The 22,500-nt window shown below is 39.6% G+C and overlaps 1 protein-coding gene across 2 annotated transcripts in view; it reads left to right on the top strand.

The window, feature by feature from the left end:
* The window catches only part of LOC137967653 (protein NLRC3-like), a 47,934-nt gene that overhangs the window by 2,205 nt on the left and 23,229 nt on the right, over positions 1 to 22,500 (top strand). The window contains exons 2-6 of one of the 2 annotated variants that reach the window (XM_068814181.1): positions 4,174 to 4,341; positions 7,020 to 7,688; positions 8,977 to 9,165; positions 17,691 to 17,756; positions 17,891 to 17,932. In XM_068814181.1, coding sequence (XP_068670282.1) covers positions 4,335 to 4,341; positions 7,020 to 7,688; positions 8,977 to 9,165; positions 17,691 to 17,756; positions 17,891 to 17,932 — 973 coding nt within the window. In that variant the 5' untranslated portion in view covers positions 4,174 to 4,334. The remainder of the gene's footprint in view (positions 1 to 4,173; positions 4,342 to 7,019; positions 7,689 to 8,976; positions 9,166 to 17,690; positions 17,757 to 17,890; positions 17,933 to 22,500) is intronic. The other variant, XM_068814182.1, reaches the window with a different exon arrangement.

Genomic DNA, 22,500 nt, shown 5'->3' with positions numbered 1-22,500 from the left:
GTAACTTGCAAGCAGTGGACAGCTTCTTTTTGTCAAAGGCTGTGGATGTAACGCTGGCAGCCATATTTGCTACACTGTAGAAGAAACTTGTGTTTGGGTCATTTCTGTAGCTACCTAGAAGAAACAAAACAGGAAAGTTTCATGGGCATACACACTGCAATCCACAAGGTAAGTTTCACAGAAATCGACCTTGTCAAACTACCTTAAAACAAAAACGCTAAAGAATTTGGAAAAGAAATGTCACCCAGAAGAGTGTGAACAAATTTCATAGTTACATGTACATACCAGTAAAAGCATGTTTTGTGAAATTTCTTTGCTATGCCTTTATCCACCATTTTTCAGATGGGCAGTTGTTTATCTTTCCCCAGTACAAGTTTCAGCTTCCAAAAACAAACCAAATTGCGATAAATCGTATTCTGAGAAATTCGGTATACAAAGTGCCTCCATCTTGTGGTTATTATGAAGTTTCAGAGGGTCACAAGTGAAGAAGGGAGTGCGCATCTAGCACCTCCAAACACCATCAAAAAATCACCCAGAAACGTTCCAGAAACTTGCTTCCTCTGCTTGGGAACCTCTCCAATTAAGGGGTACCTTTTCACAACAAAATCTCAGGGGCAGAAAATTATGCAAATTATTTAGCTCATTATTCTGGTCAAAAATTATGAGAATTGAGAGGAAAAGCTGTGCCTGCCTGCCTGCCACCCTGCCCACAAGGCATCATGGGTGATAGAAAACTTAAAGACCAAATGTACTGGAAATTTTCTTATTTATTATTTTTTTATTTAAACAATATTTACAGGTTATGACGTGAGGCAGCAAACAAAGGACACTTCAGGAAAAAATGCTTTACAGACTCTGAATTAAAACCACAGAAGCAGGCTGGTGATTCTTTACGTCCTATTTTAAATAAGTAATAATTGAGAGCACAAACATCTAAACGGAGCCGTGTGTGAATTATAGAAGAAAACCTATCAAGAGCAACTTCATAAAGAGATTTTTTTGCAGGAAATGAGAAGTAGGATAGAAGGGATTTCTTAAGTTATTAAAATACACTCAGGGAAAGAGTGCTCCTTACATTGATACTTACATTATTCCATAACCTTGTGGTAGATGGAGAAAATGATTTGTTAAAACATTCAATGTGACCAGCAAAAAGAGTAAAATTTTTAAGATTTCTTTATGAATAACTCGTTCTCTCAGAGACTTGTACAGAAAGTAGGTTTTTAAGATAGTTAGGGCAAAGGTTATTTACAATCTTGTAATAAAGTATCACTTTATGAACAGCCCTTCTTGACTTCATTTCTTCCCAACCAAGTTCAAGGGCAAGGTGATGCTTACTACATGTAGTTCCTTTAATAGCCCCGGTAACAATTTTAGCAGCCTCGTACTGGACATGTTCGAGGAGATCACATTCGCTTTCGGTACATCCACCCCAAACCACATCCACATACTCCATCACAGGGCGAATGAGAGATTTATAAAGCCTTTCAAGAGTGTTTCTACTAAGTTTAAATTTTAAACCCTTTAACCTATTCGCTCTCTTGCAAGCTCTCTCAAAATCGTCTTAATATACCTTTGATAGCATATATACATTTTAAGCTATAAGAAACAAATTATATCACTTTTAAAAAAAATTGTCATTTTAACCCCATGTTACACAAAAGTACACAGACTGTGCACCTCATCAGTTAAGGATTTGGGAGTGTGAGCATATTTCACCTATCCTGTTCAGAAATTAACTCTTGTACTAATTTTGGAAATTATTCTATACCCTAGAGATGCTGTTTTCACCCATTCATCCCTGGAGCAGCCCATATCGATGAGTAAAATGGTAGATCACTCTCAGGATTGAAAGGGTTAAGGGAAAAATAGTTTTTGAGTGGTTATTGATGTTGTTAAAACATTCATCCTTGAAGCATCCTCCATTGATGAATGAAACCGCCTTGCTTTACTAAGACGCATGAAAATCTGCAAGTCTCATTCTCAGCATTAAAAGGGTTAATGTACAAATGTATGATGTTACAGCACCAATTTTGGAAATTCTGTACCTTGCAGATACTATTTTAGTCCATTAATTCATCCCTGGAGCGGGCCCCATTGACAAGTAGACTGGTCTGGCATTAATTAACCCTTTCACCCCTAAACCAGCCATACTTACATGTAGTATTTCACTCTGTCTTACGCCAGACGATTTTACTCGTCAATGGAGAACCCCCAGGAGCATATGGGTTAATCACTCACTGCTGTTTTAAACCATTCATCCCTGGAGCAGCCCCTTTTGATGAGTAAAATGTCTCATTCTCAGAATTGAAAGGGTTAAGGGATACATAGTTTTTGAGTGGTCTTTGATGTTGTTAACCCATTCGTCCCTGAAACGGCCCCCATTGGCAAGTAAAATCATCTAGCGATATAACCTATAAGCCTCACTGTAAGGAGTGATGGATGGATGGATGGATGGATGGATTGCTGTGGGTCTTGCAACAACCTAGATGGGACTTATACAAAACATGGACCCTAGGTCCATGGGCCACCCCTGTGGACCCGGTCCATGGACTACCCTTGTGGACCACCCTCATTTTGTAAACTCAATATGTTTTACAAGCAGAAAAATCTTAAGACAAAAGAGAGAAGTGATCCTGGCACTTATCTGGAAAATTGAAGCAGGAGTCCATGACTACAGCTGTAGGAGCGAACAACTCCCATACTAAGCCTATGTCACGGTGTTTTTACAGACCAGGAGCCCATATGGCATGTACTATCTATTTTTAGACTATACTTTTTCTGCAAAAAGACAAGGCAATTGTGGTTTCGTGACGCTATGACGTCAAGTTAGTTTCTTGTGATTGGTCATCGGGATCCTGCAGGAGTCTCATTAGTGGGAAATTCAATCTAAAAATAAATGGATTTAAGCAATAGCCTGTTATAGACAATTATACCACCTATTGGTGGCTCCAAAGGGCTTCGTCTATAAACCACTTTTCAAATATAAGTTTATTACATTCATCGAATCCTTCACTGGAACAAATGAGCCTAACAAATTGACCTGCTCCCAACTGAGTAGCTTCAAAGCTCAGTTGGCAGAGCGTTGCACCGGCATCACAGAGATCATGGGTTCGAACCCCGTTGGAGCCGCTGAATTTTCCAGGTGGTTATAATTAGAGACAATTGCTTAAATTGTCCAGCTAGGTGTGAAGATCACTTCCCTCTTTCGTCTAAAGATTTTTGTGCTTGTAACTTTGCAAAATGAGGGGTGGTCCACAGGGGTAGTCCATGGACCAGGTCCATGAAGGGGTCCATGGTCCATAGGGGTGGTCCATGTTTTGTATACGTCCACCTAGATGCTAGTGTAATAATTATTTGTATAAATAATAATAATTATTGTAACATTATTATAAGACAGTTATCTTTACAGGAACTGTGATTCGGAAGGTCTTTGATATTTTCAACACAATAGATCAATATGAGTGATTTAAATAATTGAATAGACTATGTACAGTGTACAGTATTAAATTTTATGACAAAGTGAGATATGTTTTTGCTTACACCTATTAACAACCACATGCAGAAACAGTAATAAATGGATGCGAGGCAATTTTGGGTTAAAACTACAAAATAGCCCGAAATTGCCTCACATACATGCTAGATTATATTGTAATGCAAATGAGAAAAACTAACCGTGAAAAGGGCTATTAAAACTATATGTCCTGTATGAAGTGTATGCAAGTATTCATAACAAAGAATTTACATGAAGTATCTGAAATTTAAACAGCAAGGTTGGGATGATTAATATTATGGAAGATCATTGTAGTGAAAAAGTTTGATATAATCATGAGGTAAGTCTCCGCTTACGAGCCAGAAGGCTCATCAGGCCGGCGCTTATCTCCGGTTTCTGTAGCATGAAGCGACTAGGAGTATTTGTACTCCCCCCTGGATGGGATGCTAGTCCATCGCAGGGTTACCCCCAGCATTACGCCGGTACCCATTTATACACCTGGGTGGAGAGAAGCACCGTGAGAGTAAAGTGTCTTGCCCAAGAACACAACACAATGTCCCCTGCCAGGCCCCGAACCCGGACCACTCGATCCGGAGTCGAGCGCACTAACCATGAGGCCACCGCGCCTCCCACAATCATGAGGTACCAAGTTCTATTTTCCTTTTCCACCTCTCATATAGGGACAGAGACAAGGCAAGTCATGGATGCTTGAATGGTGGCTTTGAGATATATTACATGACAACATGATGATCATCAAAAGACTTGACAAGATGGTGATCGTTAATAGAATTTTTCAAAGCAATGGAAACATGATGATGATGATGATGGTGTAAAGGTCAGCATGGAAGGTAAAGTGAAAGTAAAAATACAAAATATTGTGAGAGACTTTGGAGTGAAAATTAACTCTTTGATCAGAATGAAGTTTTATCCTTTTGGAGATGTAGTTTAGGTAGTGGGATTGGCCGGTTAGGACATCTTGGTTTCGAACTCAAACTTGAAGTGGAACGTAATCATTCCTTAGAGAATGTTCATTTTTGCTTTTGTTAACAATTAATTTTACTAGTGCAAACATGCATGCCAGGGACGTGCAGTCAAATACTGGTAATCAAATTGGAACAAAAGTGAAAGACATGGAGATGGAGCTGGGCTACATGTAATAGGATGAGCTATACAAGTAAATAACTGTGATACCATTGGTTTTGCATTCTCATTAGTTGTGAAATAATCCTGAGTTACTGAAAACCAAAGCTGCTGCCACATTAATTTCAATGATAAGAATCAAGGGATTTGAAAAGTAAAGGAATGACTGAGCAAAAATACTCCAAATTAAATTTAAGTCACTCCATAATGTACATGTAATTACAATGTTGTGCCATTTTTAAAAACAGGAAAAGGGTGCTTTTGTCGTGGTTTAATGTCTTTCAGCTTGTTTAAATGTTTAAAACTAGCCAAAAATTTTTAAACTGGGTTGAATTTTTCAAACCAGTTAATAGTCATCAATTAACCACAGTTTGTAATTATGCGTGAAAGAAACTTGCAACTTGTGATTATTTCAAGGGCATTCAAGGTGTTCTAATCGAGAAAGGCACTTTTTTTTTATCGTACGTATTGATCTTACGTGATTGGCATTGCATACAGCTGTAAATGTACAATGTCATGTAGTAGGGGCATTTGTTAAGTAACGGTATTATCGTACTTATTCGGCTACAAGCCGATCTCGGCTATAAGCCGAGACCCCAAACTTCTTACGGAAAAAGTCAACTTGATTGACACGAATTGTAAATGCATAATACTCGGCTATAAGCCGAGACCCATTTTAGGTCTTGATGTGTATTATCGACTATGGAATTTTCGTAATTTAAAATACAAATTGACATTGACTGAAAAATTATACTCAAAGCAATCAAATGAACACGAAAGATAAGAAACAAACAAGCAACGTGATCGTGAGGTGACGAATATTATTAAACAATTTCTGACCTCACAGGAAACGTGTCTTCGTACAAGCGAAGCGTTTTATAAAAAGTTATCCGACTGGAAACCTTACAACCTCGCCTTTAAACTTAAAATAGTCGCCGAAGCAGAAGCTGTAGAAAATAACCCCAAGATCGCCGGAGAATACGGCATCAGCGAGTCGATGGTTCCGTCGCTGGAGGAAATATAAGGCAAATCTGTTCAACGGGTTTTCAGAGCAAAGAATTCAAGGTAAGATTTTCCCTTTAATGCATACGGTTTTTTACTTGGAAAATGTCGCTACAAGAAGAAATCCACTTGCGTTTTTGTCTCAAGTTTGCTATGGTGTCATGTGACAAGCTTGTTTACACGATCTGTGATGGTGCAATCTCGTTCCCAGGCTCCTCGTTCCTTTGTTGGGTAAACCAGGCTTGGCGCGATATTCCCAAGGAGAACCCAAGGAGATGGTGAGGCGGTCGTTTAAGACTTGTGGCACCTCTATAACGCACTCGACGGCACAGAAGACGATGCAGTCTTCGACGAGAATATTCCAGAACAAAAAAAAAGTGAAGACGAGGAAATGGACGACGAATTCGAGACAGACAGCGAGGAAGAAGATGAGCAATAAGATCGATCCCGATCACACAACAACACGAACGCCTCCTTTTAGCTTTACGAGCCACCAAGTAATAAAAGTCCTTATTATATGACTAGCTCCGTGAGCGGGCAAGATGAACCAAATCGCGCGCTCTGATTGGCTACCCGAGCGGGCAAGATGGAGCAATACTGCCCGCTCGGGATTTCTCGCTTAAACATGCAAAAAAAGAACTTGGCCAATATCCAGTCATCTTGACCTCACGCTTGGTCAATAACCCATACATATTACACCAACAATATCGAAACAACAACTTCTCTTCATTTTACAACTAATTTAGTTCGGCTTGTAAGTGAATACACGTTCATTTCTTACTGTTTTAATTTGCTGAGAAAATTCTTTTTATCAAAAATACTCGGCTATAAGCCGAGACCCCTTCTACGGCTTCAAATTTGCCCAAATTGAGTGAGGATTTGTGTAAAAATTGCTCGGCTTATAGCTGAATAAGTATGGTAATTAAGGGAAGTAGATGGAGAGGTACAGAGGGAAGAGCAGCAAGTACTGAAAGGGAAGGGAAATGTGGATCGAAGAAAGAGACAGGCCACTTGCTACAAAAACCACCAATCTGTGAAATGGGCCCAAATTACCGAGTCACTGCCCCGCCCACTTTTGTTAAACATTTTGATGAAATTCCTTTCCCACAGGATTAAGGTGTGCTATAGCAACCACAACAATGGAAAACCACGTTTTCAAAATTTATCTCTGTTTTCTGTGGCAATCGCAGAAAAATGTCCCACAAAGAAAACTGTGATGAAGTCTTCCCCTTTTCTGATAATGTCTTGTATAATCTTCATTCTCAAGCCTCCTCCGAGAGCATTTCCACAATTATAGAGTCACTTACTTTGCTCCAAATTTGTTCATAGCAAATATAGAATCTAATAGATGATAAATGATTTTGCTTTGTTTTTTAAATCTTAGGTGGAAAGAAAGGGAAACTTTGTTTGCCTGTCCTGGAAGACTGTTATGGCATGCCCCCACAGCTCATTGACAAAGTCAAGCCACCAAAACTGAGTGGTCTTCAAAGGGTCAGCAAACCCTGGGGAAGTGTTGATCTGCCAATTGATATTTTGCTACTGACAGTGGAGGATTGTGAGTTCTTGAGTTGTTACTCGTTTCTGGGGCAACCTGTCAAAAGTTACAACATGGAAGTTGGTACGATATATTTTGGATACATTGGCACTGATGAAAATCAGTTAAAGGTTGCATTAAAGACATGTGCTAAAGGTTCTGTACTCCCAGGGGGATGTTCAGCAGCAGTAAAAAATGCAGTCAGGGTCTTGAGGCCAAAGGCTGTATTTTTGGTGGGAACTTGCAGCGGTTTAAGCTCAGATAAAGTCAAACTAGGTGATGTAGTTGTATCTGCCAAGTTGACAACACCAGCTGGATTCAAAATTCCCGTGAGTTCACATATTGGTGATCTTGTTAGAGATGCACCCTTTGGGTGGGTTGCTCCTTTGGAAAATCCAGATCAATTGGAAGTTAAAGTACATTGTGATTGTGATATTTTGAGCCAGGCAGAGTGGTGTAAAGTTGCTGATCTTCAAAAACAATACCCAGAAGCAATTGCTGTAGAGACAGAAGGGGAAGGTAATTGTTTTAATAACGAATGGAAATAAACCCTCAACTTATTTGTATTAAGATAAATCCAGGAAAAATCATAAAATTATTTAATGCTTTTACCTCTCTAATCTATCTGTGAATGAAATGTTAAATAGCTTTTCAAGGAAATAATATTCTTAAGCTATGTATTTGCTGAATGTTTTTTCCATGTAATGAAGGTTCATAGAAAGGTGATATCCAAGATTATTGTAGTGTGATAATGAGGCAGCTTCCATTGAAATGCATTATCTCCAACTTGAAGGTTGAAGGTTTCATTTTACTATGTTTTGGTAATCAACACGTAAATTTTATACAAATTATACCGTGTTTTTAGAATGGAAGAAATTGTCACTTTGAGGAGTATTTCTAAAACCCTGGTACATTTAGTTGTAGATATACATTATTTATGAGAAGAACAGAATGGCTGTTAAGTGCAAGACTTAACTGTTACAATTATCTTAAAAGAAGGCAAAGCCAGGAATGATTCTAAGTTCGAGTGAGGCCTAACACTACTGTGAAGTTTTTGTACCCAATTATTCCATTAGGGATCAACCCTAGTATTGGAATTGGGCCCACACAAGGACAGAGAAAAACTCTGACCAGGGTGGGATTTGAACCCACGACCTTCGGATTAGATCACCAAGAGGTCAGAGTTTTTCTCTGTCCTTGTGTGGACCCAATTCCAATACTAGGGTTGATTCCTGATGGAATAATTGGGTACAAAAACTTCACAGTAGTGTTAGGCCTCACTCGAACTTAGAATCATTACTCCAAATGCTACTGAAGGACAACAACTAGCGATTACCTAAAATTAGGCTTGGGCCGAGCCGAATTTGTCCTTGTGAATAACATCTCATATACCCACAGCCAGCTCCCGTTCTGGCCTTGTAGCTCCGTCGGTAGTGCAGCGGTGATCTAATCCGAAGGTCATGGGTTCAAATCCCACCCTGGTCAGAGTTTTTCTCTGTCCTTGTGTGGGCCCAATTCCAATACTAGGGTTGATCCCTGATGGAATAATTGGGTACAAAAACTTCACAGTAGTGTTAGGCCTCACTCGAACTTAGAATCATTGCTCCAAATGCTACTGAAGGACAACAACTAGCGATTACCCAAAGCCAGGAAGTTTTTACATTTGGTCTCTCTGGTCACTTCTGATGAACATGAAGCTGCTGTTCCAAGGATCGACTAGGAGGTATAAAGCAACAGAGTGTTGCTGGAAGACCTTTCCCTTAAACCTTGAGGCTCTGATGTTAACTCCCTTCGTCCTTAACTTCAGGTGTTTTTGCTGCAGCCTATGATGAAAAAGTTGAGTGGGTAATAGTAAAAAGTGTGGCAAGTTTTGTGAATCAAACCCAGCCATCAAGTAGTGAGTGGATGTCTTTTGCAAGCACCATGGCAGCATCTGTTGTAGCAAAAATGATCAGTGACCCTGCTGTTTTCAAAGATTGGCCGCACTGTAACCAAGGTAAACTTCATGAACAGAAAATTGTACTCCACAATAGAGTTGTACCTGAAGTATCCTGACCACGGCTATCTAGTCCTCTCCCTTTTTTGAATTTTTTACTCAAGTCATCCAGTCTTTTTATTAATCTTAATTAGCTACATGGAAATACAATGTAGAGGGATGAGATTTTGCTTTAGAGGCATTAAAAATTGCAAACTCTAAGTAAAATTGATGTATCTGTTGCAGGTCATGTTGTTCCTTAGGTTGATTTGGAACCAAACTAGGTCATTTTGTTTCAACCTAGGTCAATTTGTTTCAACCTACATGTAGGTTATTATGAACTGTCTAAAAAACGGTTTTCTTTTTTTTTTGGGGATGTAATTAAAAAAAATGGGGCCTGGATTTTTAGGGGAAATAAAAAAGAAAACACCTTTCTTCACCTTTCCCTTGCCTTCCGTTTTTCGTCCACTTAATACTGTCTCCCCCTCTCCTTCCCCCTTACTGTCCTTGCTTACTACCAACGGACTGTGCTTCTTACCTTACACTTTCACAACATTCCATGCCGCTCCAAGGATTCGAACCCTCGCACCATAGGACATCCTTCTGCTCTGTATTAACCGCTAAGCCATCGAATCAGCAACTGAAGTCGTTAAGCTATTTGCAAGCCTTCACGACAACCACAATTTTGCACATCCGTAAATGATATAAAGTGAGACTTAGAAAAATTAATAGTCAAATATTGTACGAAGTTTATTTACGTCGCTATGCAAAATACACCAGGAACAAGGCATCATTTCTAGTCATGATAACAAACCGATTTTCGCCGCAAACACAGCGTTCCCACAGTAAAAAAAAGATGGTGGCACAGGCAAATAGAACAACAAAAGATGACCTTTGCAGTTTAATCAAAGAAAAGAACTCGTCTCTGAACCACTGGTGTCATCATCTTGCAGAAACCGCTTGTAAAAAACACATAACTATTCACAGAACAATTGGCAAAATGCAGTATGAAGTGGTTTTCGGAATCTCTTGGAGAAAAGAAATTAAAAAGCCACAAATGAGTGGACAAGTCACAGCTACATCACATGCAGAGTGGGAAAATGGTGAATAATTTGAAAAAGTGGCAGGATGAGCCTGACATTAAAGGAGAGCTGTGTCTGACACTTGTCACCTGTAGACCACGGACTGCAGACTAACCCTGAATCACAGTTATTGAAAGCTAACCGCTCAAAAATGGGTCCTGAGGCGTAAAATACTGTTTATCAGTACTCACTCACTCACTCACACAGTTTGAAATGGGTGTTTACCTTAAATGCTGCTTATCAGGGCTACATGTATTTGCAGGCAGCCAGCAGTCTGCCTTTTGCAGTTATCATACACCAGAAAGGGAAGAAGAAAAAGAAGAAGTTTGAACTTCAGGATTATGTGGCGCTGAAAATTAATAAAATGGAAAAGGAAACGCCCCTTCATCCAAAATGTGCTACTTGCTCATATTGAAGGACTTGAAGGGGACTGTGCCAAAATAATCCAAAAATTTGGATTTATCACTACAAGCAGACTCAGCACCAAAATAATCCAAAAATTTGGATTTATCACTACAAGCAGACTCAGCAAAGTTGAAAAAAAGAAACATTTTTTATTTCATAATTGAAAAGAAATAACACCTACAAGAGCCTACAAAATGGCTTCTAATCAATAGATTATGAAACCCTTTTTCCTGACTTCATCAATGAACAATGTCCTAAAAAGCTCTGAGAAAGAAAAGTAGAATCGCTATGCCTAACCCCAGTCTTAATGCTAACCATTTAAAATCAGTGCCCAGACTTAACAACCATTGGGGTTTTATAAAATACTCATGAAAATCTAAGCTGCACTAACTTCATCCCCTTTCCTCTAGGACCAGCTTACTAACCAATATATTACACATACTTACTAATAATTGATGGGATTTTGTGGATGTTTCCTACTATCAGTTTCAACCTAGTTTAAAATAAAATGACGTAGGTTGAAACAAAATGACCTACAGTCTCAGACATAATTAGTCGGGACACTTCATGCGAACGTCCTCTATTCCCTTCTCGTGCGTCCCCTGCCCCTCTCAATGTTGTTTCTCGCAGTTCAGTCACCGAATCTTTCACAGCAACATTGAGAGGGAAGGAAGAGGCATAAGTGTCCCAACAATTATGTCTGGGACTGTGTAAAAGAGGAATTCTTGGTATGTGAGTACTCAGTAGCTGTATTGGCGGGAAATCGTATCATACTTGTGTGTGTACACGTATCAGAGCGACATTAAATGCTGGGAGTAATGAACGATTGTAAGCTAAAGAAGAAATCATTACACGAAATAAGTGTTCCCTTATTTTTTTAAAAGAGTGTAACGTTAACATTTCATAGACAAAACGATAAAGATATCAGCGGTCACGTTTGGGTTGAAGTAGCGATTGCGTGATACCTCAACAGTTTTTCACATGGTAAACAAAGATCTCTGGGTTAATTGAAAACAAATGACGTGCTATAGTAGAAAGTGGTTGTAGGTTGTTACTATTCCCAAAAGAGGGGTGGCGTTTATTGCACAGATACGTCGTACTACGTTTATGATGGAGTTTATCAATAGAGAGGCTGAAGCATCTAGCGTCTGTGATGAGGATGATGGCAGTTGCAGTACAAGTGAGAGTTTGAGCGCACGAGATGTGAGGCGAGTTTACCTCATTACGTATAGTCAAGCAAACAGAGACATTGTCCCCACACGCGAAGCTTTCGCGCGTATTGTTTTAGACGCATTTGAGAATGCAGTTCCTAAGTCCAATTGCACAGTTATCCATTGGGTCTGTAGTCAGGAGAGTCATGTTGCTGGGGGTGTCCATTATCATATGGCCGTGAAACTGAGTGCTCGGAGACGCTGGCTGCGTGTGAGAAACTATATTGACCAGGAGTACGGAGTGACTTTAGCGACAGACATGAGAATTATTACACTGCCTGGAGGTATACAACGAAGGAAGATAGTTTAGCTGTACATTCAACGAATCATCCCGATCTGCAGAATATTGGGGCACCGATAACGACGAATGCAAGTACCGCGTTTCGGGCGAGTCGGGTCGCAAATGGTGCCGGCGGTGGGAAGAAAAAGAAGCGGAAGAAAACACTTACAGTGTTTGAGGTGTCGCAAATTGCAGATGAAAAAGGCATAAAAACGCGTTTACAGCTGGTAGCGTTAGCGAGTCAACAAAAAAGAGAGGGCAAAACTGACCTTGCCGAATTTATAGCAAACAGAGGAGCCAAAGCTGTTGAGGAATCCCTTAGTGTAGGCTGGGAAATGGAAAAGGCTGAGTTGGACTTGGCACGCTTCAAATTAACAAGGGTGGAAATTCTTTACCGTGAGATCGGAGGCCCTGTGTTGAGGGTTGCGGTGGCAAATGGCTGGAGATGGCTGGGCAGGTTTTGCAGCGTAATGACATTAGCGTCAATGACTTTTTGCAGGCAGTCAGAAATGTTTTGGAGCTAGGCCGTGGCAAGTATAGGAATGTCTTTTTGAAAGGACCCGCGAATTGCGGTAAAGCGTTTCTTCTGAACCCGTTAAATATCGTGTTCAGAACTTTCACAAACCCCGCTACCACGACATTTGCCTGGCTCGGCGCAGAATCAGCAGAAGTTATATTTCTCAATGATTTCCGCTGGTGTTCTCAGATCATACCATGGCACGACTTATTACTGCTCTTGGAGGGGCAGAAAGTCCATCTACCAGCCATTTTTGTCAGGACATCGAGTTTGCCTCGGATACGCCTATTTTTTACACAAGTAAAGAAGAACTGAGTTTGGTGAAAGGAGGAGTGTTTGACGAAAGGCAATCACAAATAATGAGAGTTCGGTGGAAGGTTTTTGCCTTCCACAACCAAATTCCCGAGGAAGAACAACAGATTATCCCTAGTTGCCCTCATTGCGGAACTGATCTTGCCGCAAGTCTAGTGTACAGATGGTGTCACTGTTCAACGGGTCACCATAACGGGTCACCATACTTTCCAGATACTTTTTTCAAAATTCCCCGTGCATGTACAATGCAACACTAAAGGACAAGAACGTGGTGATTTTACTTGAGTGAAACTGCTTATTTTCATTCCATATTGATACATGTAGGATGAGTTATTTAGATTTGGAGCATGGTGACACGGTTGTTCGCTTAATAAACAAACGAAAACATCTTTATTGAATTATACGATGGTGACCCGTCGACACGTGAGGCACAACATCTTCTTTTGGGGTTCTCAGGGCAGGTTTTAAGTCGTTTGATGTGACTTGCCCGTTATACGTCTCCTCCATCACTTGTGGCCAAGTATTCTGTTGTATTACTAGTTCTTAAGCGATGTATTTTGCTAATAACATTCCGAACCGGATGTCACCATTTGGTGCAAAGTGAATTAACATCGCGTGTAAACATTCTAAGACTTTTGAATGTCACACCTGCTTCTCGAACGATGTTGTAAAAGTTATTTGTGTTTTGCTCCCCAAAAAGCTGTTTTCATAGCAGAAAACGATAGATAATATTGAGCATAGCTGGGGAAAAAAATTCTTGAACCGTTGTGTGCACGCACAGGGACATAAAGAAAAGTGCTTTAACTGTATTATTCCTTTGACTGAGACAGTTTTATTTCCGGTGCTTAACGTAAATAGTTCTCCTTCCCGGGAAAAGGTGTATTTCATTAAAGCAATTGTCAAAGATTGTTTAGGTTGTTGATTAATTAAACATTTAGTATTTTATGTGACCCCCCCTTTACAGCAATTAGTTGTAAAATACGCTTAGGCATGGATGATATGAGCTTATTGACAGTATCGATTGGTACGGAATAAAAGGTGTTAATAACTCGGGTCTTAAACGCAGGATATGATTCTCTGGTAATTTGTTGCTCAATAACTTGTTTCTCTAGTTTACGAGAAACCATAGGAAACAGGTTTTCGTGGCAAAGAACGTCAGCACATCTCGCAGGGAACTTGAGTAAATTTGCACAGGTTCTCCTCATGGCAGCTTTTGCCAAAGCGGAATTTTGACATGGACAATTGTCTTGAACAAATAAGTTCTCATTCCCCTTATCTGACAGCGTAAACATCGTCGGAAAATGTCAATCGATGAAATTGGCAAAAAAGCGCCCTGTCATTTTTTCATACGGATGAGAAAGAATTACACCTTTATCATAGGAGATAGCTACTACAAGTCTCACATATTTTCCACCTGTTCCTTCTTTTTTGCCTTTGGCCAAACAACCAGTTGTAAGGCCTTCGCCTCGTTTTCGCCAAATTCGTTCCTTCGGAGCCAAAGCCTGGTCTAAGGGATTTCTCTTATACGCATATGACACACAATCAATATAGAAAGCCACACGTTTAGTCCAGATATCAGAACCGTGATCTTTTTTCATTTGTTGCGCAAACCTCAGCCTTTTCTTCATATCGAGGACCGTCAAGACACCTTTTTTACGCGCTTGTAGATAAAAATACTCTTGAGTCACGCTGTTCTCACTGATACCTTTTTGGAAGAAATTCCAGCTTCTTGCATAATTCTTTCACAGGAAAAGTTGCACTCTTTCTCTCGAAGTCTTTTCATGGCTCTCAGAAGCCGTCTTCCGTCTCTCGAACTTAATTTGAACGGTCTTCCTCGTCCATGGATGTCTTATTTTACTTCTTGTGTATGCTGTGGGAGCAAGAACAAATACCGGAGGACTGTTGTATGTCTGGGTTTCTTTTTCTACATGCTTTGTGGACTGGGTTATGAAAAAGACCACCAAACATGGGAACATAGGCATCAGACGGTAGTTCAGCAACTTCCTAGAAGATCTTGACTTTGCCAATGACCTACATTAGCCCTGATCTCTAGCAGCAGAAGTCATCTCCAGACTAAAGTCAGCAACCTGGGGCGTTATGCCAAAATGGCAGGCCTCCAGATAAACACAGCAAAGACCATGATGATGTGCTGGAACAGCACCACAGACAGAAAGGACCAGGTCAATGGAGAAGGACTGGAAGCGGTTTTGTTTTCAAATCAAGTGCGCTCTAGATGGCACAATTTTCCCTGATTGTGTGATATGTGTGTGTTTCTTCTGCTTAACCAATTCAAATTTTTTCATGTACCTTATTAAAAGGGAATATTTTTTCTCATGCAATTTGGAATAAATAAGCACTTGTAAATTCTTTCAAAGACTACAGATTGAAATTTTGGTCATCTTTGAAAAACTTTACAAGTGCTTATTTATTCCGAATTGCACTCGAAATCATGTGATTACCTACATGTATACTTAAATTTGTTTGGTTGTTTCATCTGTTATATTAAATTTTTTGTTATTCAAAGTTGTTAAAATATTTTGAGACATCATATCACTGCTCCTCACAAAGGTGAGGAATTAATAGCTTAAGACAACTATTTTTATGGGCTTTCATGTTTAATACTTGTTTTTGTAACAAGCAAATGGCATAATATCTTCCCAAAAATAAAATGTGTGAAGACTAGAATCTTGCGTGAGGTCTACATGTTGGAAGGCAAAGCTAAAAAAAAAGGGCTTGTTACAGATATTTAATCAGGACTTACATGATTCCTGCAAACACTTATCTCTCCTGCATGTCCTCTTGTGTGTTCTGGCCATGCCTATGTGTTACGGCAGGACTTCGCCAGGCTTATCTTATCAGCACCTTTCAACTGGGTATTGGTAGGCAACCCCCTGCCCCCCCCCCCCCTCCAATTATTTTTTTTTTGGAAATCAACCAAGAGACAATGCCTCCCTTGATCTGCCACTACTTTGTTGACTGACATTCTCAACTGTTTTAGGCTACCTTTAAGGTGTGTTGTGTTTATGGTTTTAAGGAGGCTCAAAATAGTTTCTCCTTTTTTCAAACAAATAAACATATTCTGTCCTTAGATACAGTTAGGGCAATCATATCAAGACGAAATTTGGACAGGGTATTAAGTACCTATCGTAGATTTCTCACATTATGTTTTCCTCCAAAATAATGTTACCATGGCAACGATATTAGGCATTTCTTTGAGCCTTAAAATCAACATATGTGGTCCTTTTTGAAGAAACGGGACGGTGAAATTTTGCCATTCATCGTTACCAGATAATGTTAGAAATACGCTCTAAAATATTTAAAATTCAACAAAATCTGTAGGTCAGTTTTTCAGAAAAATAAGTTTTTTTGAATTGTCTCTAATTATTTTTTTCACCTACAGAATTTTTTTAAATTTGAAAGACAAACGGTTTAAATTAATCTAAGCTAACATGCAAAAAATGAAAAAAAATCACCGTCCAGAAGCAGAGATATAAACAAGTAAAGTTGCAAAATCATGAAAAATTAGGGGGTTACAAGATCAGCATTTACGCATGCATCACCCGCTGATTCGAGTCCGCGCGAGTTGAGCTACAGGTCAACACAAACGGATTTAAGTAACTATTAAACCGTCTAAGTTTAAGTTTATTATTTTGGCATGTTACTGGCATGCATATGTACGGATGTACGGACAACAAGTCACAACATCCCTTGTGTCTACAGTCCTCAGGATGTACAGTACATGTACATGTATGTTCCCAAAAAAACCTCTGTCGTTGGTAGATATCTCTTACTTAATTAAGTCCAGTGACACAAAATTTCAAAAGAAAAAAGTCAAACTCAGGAACAGTCTAAAGACAGTCTGTTATCACAACTATAATTGCTGGCGAGTCTTAGCGAGGCAGTAGCCTCGCTAAGGCTCGCCTGCTCAAACAAATAAATAAAAAACAAACAAAATTTGTGGAATGTATGATCGGAAGCATGCGCAGTCGATTGTGGTGTTATCATGTCTGCGATCCGGGGTATTGATACCCGTGATGACGTCACGCTACGTGGATGGCAATCTTACAACCTAACAGCCTTCGAGTCCAGTACTTTTCCAATGGGACGTCATTGATCATCATTCAACCGTACGGTACATGTTCAGTATTTGAACCTCTTACATTTGACCACCGAGTCAAATATTTCTTCAACGTCTTCAACCGTTGAGCGAAGAGAAAATCACTTCTCGAGCTAGGCCCCTTTGTGTATAAAATAGTAACGTAACGTCTGCCACACAGGCTAAAGATATGCACACCTTTCTTCGCTCTTTTGACACTTTCACGCACATTTCCGGTACCCTCTTGGTTCAAAAATTTGCTGCTGTTTTAAAAAAAAATACCAGTCACTGCTCCCAGTTTCCACGCCAGCACTCACTTTCACACTGAAACTCCTAGTTTTACCTTAAGACATATGAGCATGTACATAATAAAGTAGAGTCTTGGGTCGAAATCTTGCCAAAATTTAATCTGTACAGTGAAAGAAGTCAACTCTCTTTCTTTGAACTTTTCTCATGTCTAGTCCAGTTCACCCATCTTAATTGTTAAGAGACTGTTGAGTTCTCAAAGAAGAGATTATGTAGTTACTGTAAAGTACCTTTTCTGTCAGCCTTTTTCAGTGTTTCTATTAGTGTGCCCTTTATTAAAAGGTGCTCTTTTATTCAATTGATTGATTAATCAATCCATGAATTTGTTTTGATTAAGGCATCCTGACAAAGAGGCTCAAAACAGATGAAGGCAGCAGCAAAGATACACTAAAAGAGACACATGGTAAGTTGATGCATTTTATTGACTTATTGAATGGTAGGGGATGTAGGAAGAACCGTTTTCTTTTTTTTTTTTTCCTGCAAAGGTACAGTGTATTTTCAAAGTTCGCTTAGTGACTGTGTCTTTTATTCCTAAAGAAATGTCCAAGCATTTGAAGGACAAGTTCAGTGAAATGGAAGGTAGGCGGACACATGTAAATGGCTGGTATTTCATGAGTTAAATAATATTTATAAGTGTTTGTAACTTTTCAACTTCTGGCAAAGTTTCCAGTGATGTTTCCACTTAAGTTTTATACCCCTTTTGGGCTTGTTTCTTACACTGTACATTTCGTTGTTAGCAAATCGTTTCCTCTTTTTCTGCGCACTTCTGACACATAGGATTAGGTGACACATTTGCATTGTCAATTCTATTTTTTACCTGGCCCCAGTTGTTCAAACGATGAATAGCGCTATCCACCGGATAAATCACTATCCAATGGATAAGTTTTATTATAACATAGCGTTCGTGCTAGTCCAATCCAAATCCTATTAAGCGACTATGGTGTATTTCTCTTTATTAAAAACTGGATCATTTGATAATGCAATTCGAGAGTTTTGATTGGCTAAGCCATCATGGGTTATGGATTATGAGCCATTATACCATGATCATACCAATGATTATACCATTTCTACTGTTCGACCGTGTGGTCTAATACCTCATCTAAGAACATTCAAAAGCTGCAACTTATTCAGAACTTCGCCTGCAAAATTATCTGCGGCGCTCGGAAATATGACCATGTGACGCCATTACTTGACGAACTCAACTGGCTTCCAGTTAGTAAGATGCTCAAATTCAGAGACGCTGTTATGGCTTATAAGTGTGCCAGCAATTTAGCTCCTGAATATCTATGTACTAAGTTTAAAAAACGATCTTCTGTACATAATCGCACAACCTGTAATAATGAGAAGGTCGAAATCCCATTATTCAGGTTAGCCACCGGCCAAAGAACCTTCGCCTATAGAGCAGTATCCCTGTGGAACACGTTAGACGAAGACCTTAGAAACGCTACTACTGTAAAGGCCTTTAAGGACGTTCGCGCGAAATTTTTTCAACATTGATTTTTTTCTGAAACTTTTAGCACTGTAAGATGATGAGTTAGTTATGTCAGAAATGTAAAAAAAATGGGGGGTCACCGACTTCGTTTTGGATAGATCATGCCCGGAAAAACACCCAAAATGGGACAAAATCGGGCTTCGTTAGAGAATAAGGTCAGTGTCTGTAAACCCAAATATATTGCAATTAAATCTTTGAAGTGAAATCTTCTCTGCTGAATATTGTTTAAGTGGACTTACTAAGTGAATTTAGTCAACTGGTGAGGTTCTTTAAAGATCAAGTTCGCATTTAGCGACCACAGTTTCACGCGCCTTGCAGCCGCAAGATGGCAGGATTTGATGTCCCGTGAGCAGAAATCTTGAAATTTTTTTAACTTCCCACATTGATTTTTTGTTCATTTTTGGACAACGTGGAGATAATTGTAAATAAAATCCGTTTCTGGAAAGAAAAATAGTGGTCACCGAACGTCCAAGACCGTTCAATCCAGGCAAAGCTATAGCAATGGCCTTTTTCCCTATCATCTCTCATTTTATTACTTAGCGCGCGCGCTCGTGTATGACGTGGCGTGTGAATTTGCGTGCGCAGTAAGGATGCGCAGAAACAATTGGCGCGAACGTCCTTAAGAAAGCCCTGATACTTGTAATGAATGAATGAATGATTGTATGACAGTTAGCATTTGATGATATTAGCTTGTTAGATATAGTTTGCATTTATATCTGTAAATAGGTACTGAAAAACCTTTTTTGGGAGTATTTATTAAAGTTTTAAGTTTTGTTTTTTATCTACAAACACGGCAAGCATATCCGTGATTTTTTGGGCCTTTTTTATTTTTATTGTACTCTAGTTTTCCATATTTTGGGGGCGTTTTTAATAATTAACAATTATTCCACTCGCGCTTGTTGGATATGATATGATTATAGCCAACTACGCGCCTCGTTGGCTATCTATCATCTCATATCCGACGCGCGCTCATGGAATAATTGTTAAACATACGCACGGCCGTGCGTATATAACATGACGTGTGCAGCTTCATTTTGGATCCAAAGTTTTCTTTGAGTTTTGCGAGTTCCCTTGTAGTTGGCAGTGAAAGAAGTGAAAAGAAGAACACAGAGAGGACCAGCCAAAATTTTCTTCCGGCATTGACTTTTTACCAAGCAGGGAAGCCAACTAGAGTTGGGGGCAACGAAACCGAAGCACAACAGGCACGTTCAACACAAAAAAAAATGCACAAAATTGTATTTGAAAGGCACTCCTGAACAAGAATGAAAACGGCTTAAGTTGGTCTGTGGCAACTTTCAAAAGTAGAAATTCTAACTTGTTTTTATCGTTGTTTTGTATAATTTCATTTGTTCAACCTGCCAAAAACAAGTTAATTACAAAAACAACAAAATCGTAAAAGCGCGGAAATATTAAATCCGAATTTCAGCTACACTGAAACATGGTCAAAAACATTAATCACGCATTACCTGAATTTAGCTTGGTGCAGTGAGAAAAAAATGCAAGTTTCCTGGAGTCCGTCTTCAGCAACTGCACTGTACATGGCAAAGTGAACTCGGGGTGCAGGGATGGCGATGGCGATGGCGATGGATGTAGGGGATGCCGATGTGGTGAGAGCACTCGCCTCCCACCAATGTGGCCCGGATTCGATTCCCAGACTCGGCGTCATATGTGGGTTGAGTTTGTTGGTTCTCTACTCTGCACCGAGAGGTTTTCTCCGGGTCTGACTCTGGTTTCCCCTCTCCTCAAAAACCAAAATTGATTTGATTTGCGTTAACTTGTTAATTTCAATTTACAGTGTCCCCGATTAGTGCTCTACGGCGCTAGAAGATTAGACACTTAAAGAACGTTCCTTTCCTTTTCGGCATCGTTCTCAACAATCCAAAAACTTTGTTTACTTGGGCATTTTGACTTTGCTTGCCAATGTTTTCTTTTACTGAAGAAGCAAATCCTTTCAACATTTAGTTAAATGAATCGTTCTTGCTCAACTTTTTCTCAACGTACATGTACTTGTGGCGTGATTTTAACCAATCAATAGGTTCGTTTCTTTTCCCTCACCGTGAGTTGTGAGAACTTTAAAGTCAATATCAAATAAAACATGTTTTATCGCTCAAGTTGTTGTCGCTATGTTACAGAAGAATTGGTTCATGCTTTTAGCTGTGCATATATCGAGTTATGGATGCACTTGGGAGTTTGCTAAGCACTCGAGAAGCTAGAGTCGCACTCGGCTGTAGCCTCGTGCGACTCTTACGCTTCTCTCGTTCTTAGCAAACTCCTGCGCACATCCATAACTCGATAATTATACGCACGCTAAGCATGAACCAATTCTTAAGCGAAACCATTTCTTAGATTTCACATGACGTCACATCCGCCATGTTGGTGTCCCGATCCAATCCTCCGGGAATTGAAAGCTATTATTATGCTAAGGTCTTCTTTTGTTTTCGTTGAAAAACATGGCTGTTGATCAGGTGAGTGAAACCCAAGAATTGCGCTATCCAATGGATACGTAATGATTTATTCGGTGGATAGCGCTATCCACCTTTTGAACAACTCGGGCCTGGTTTGTTCGTAGCGCCTCATCTTGTGCTTCAGTAAGGAGTCCTACGGTTTCTTTCTTGAATGTACCTCTTGTTAGCAAATCCTATGATTCTCAGTGGATCTTTCACCTTTTTGCATCCCCTTGATGAACTGTCTGTGGAATGCCTTATTCCTCTACTTGGTAAGATGCCTTTCCATTCTTACCTTTTAATTGCTTTGTCTAGACTTGATTCCATATTCTTTCAGCTTTATAGCAGCCCCCAGCAACCTCTCACTGCTGGCAAATACGCTCTTGAATAAGCTCCCAGTTTCAATGCTAACATACATGTAGTCATCAACAGTCAACAAGCCTCAACCACCATCTGTTCTTTTGAAAATTACTATAACCTATAAGATTTGCCTGTGGATGAAATGCTCGGTAAATAGTTAACAGATTTATTGTTTTCTCGTCCAGTGTCCTGAGATCCTCTTTGGTCTGGTTGATAATACCTTGCACCTATGGTCCTTGGGAGGTATTACACGTGCCCTAAACCCTCCGTAGTTGGTAGTTATCTCTTACACTGTACATAATAGACCATTTTGTTCATGTCCATTGACAGTCACAAAAAAAAAACTAAAATTTTGAAAGAAAAACTTTCAACACTGTAATTGACATTTTAAAACACAGGAGTGTATATATGCATAACCAAGTATGTTTCGAAGGTTTATAATAAGAAACTTCTACTTTTACATTTCGAACTAAATTAACAACCCGAATACCATAGAAATCGACGAACTATCACGATGAATACAAACAAAGAGAGAGAGAGAGAGTGAGTGCTAATTACTGAACGACATGTACAAGGCTTTTCTACTGTCTGTCTTTACTATAGCCTATTGTCTTTTGTCCCAGCGGACCCTAATTGGAAGGTGATGAAAATATAAACATGCTTTTTGTGGTAGTGCACATTAAGTTGTAAGAGTGCCCGTGGTACCAAAAACATGCAGCGCGTGCATAAATCACTAAAAGTAAACATGTCTGTTGGAAGCGTGTTGAGTTTCAATAAAATGGACCACAAAATCGGCAAGAATTTGTGACGCTGATGAATAATAAAGCAGCTGCTATTACGAAAACGATGGA

The sequence above is a fragment of the Montipora foliosa genome, chromosome 8, assembly GCF_036669935.1.
Source record: "Montipora foliosa isolate CH-2021 chromosome 8, ASM3666993v2, whole genome shotgun sequence".
In the NCBI taxonomy this organism is placed as follows: Eukaryota; Metazoa; Cnidaria; class Anthozoa; order Scleractinia; family Acroporidae; genus Montipora; species Montipora foliosa.
The sequence above is the reverse complement of the archived record's forward strand: the minus strand, read 5'-3'. Positions and strand labels throughout refer to the sequence as shown.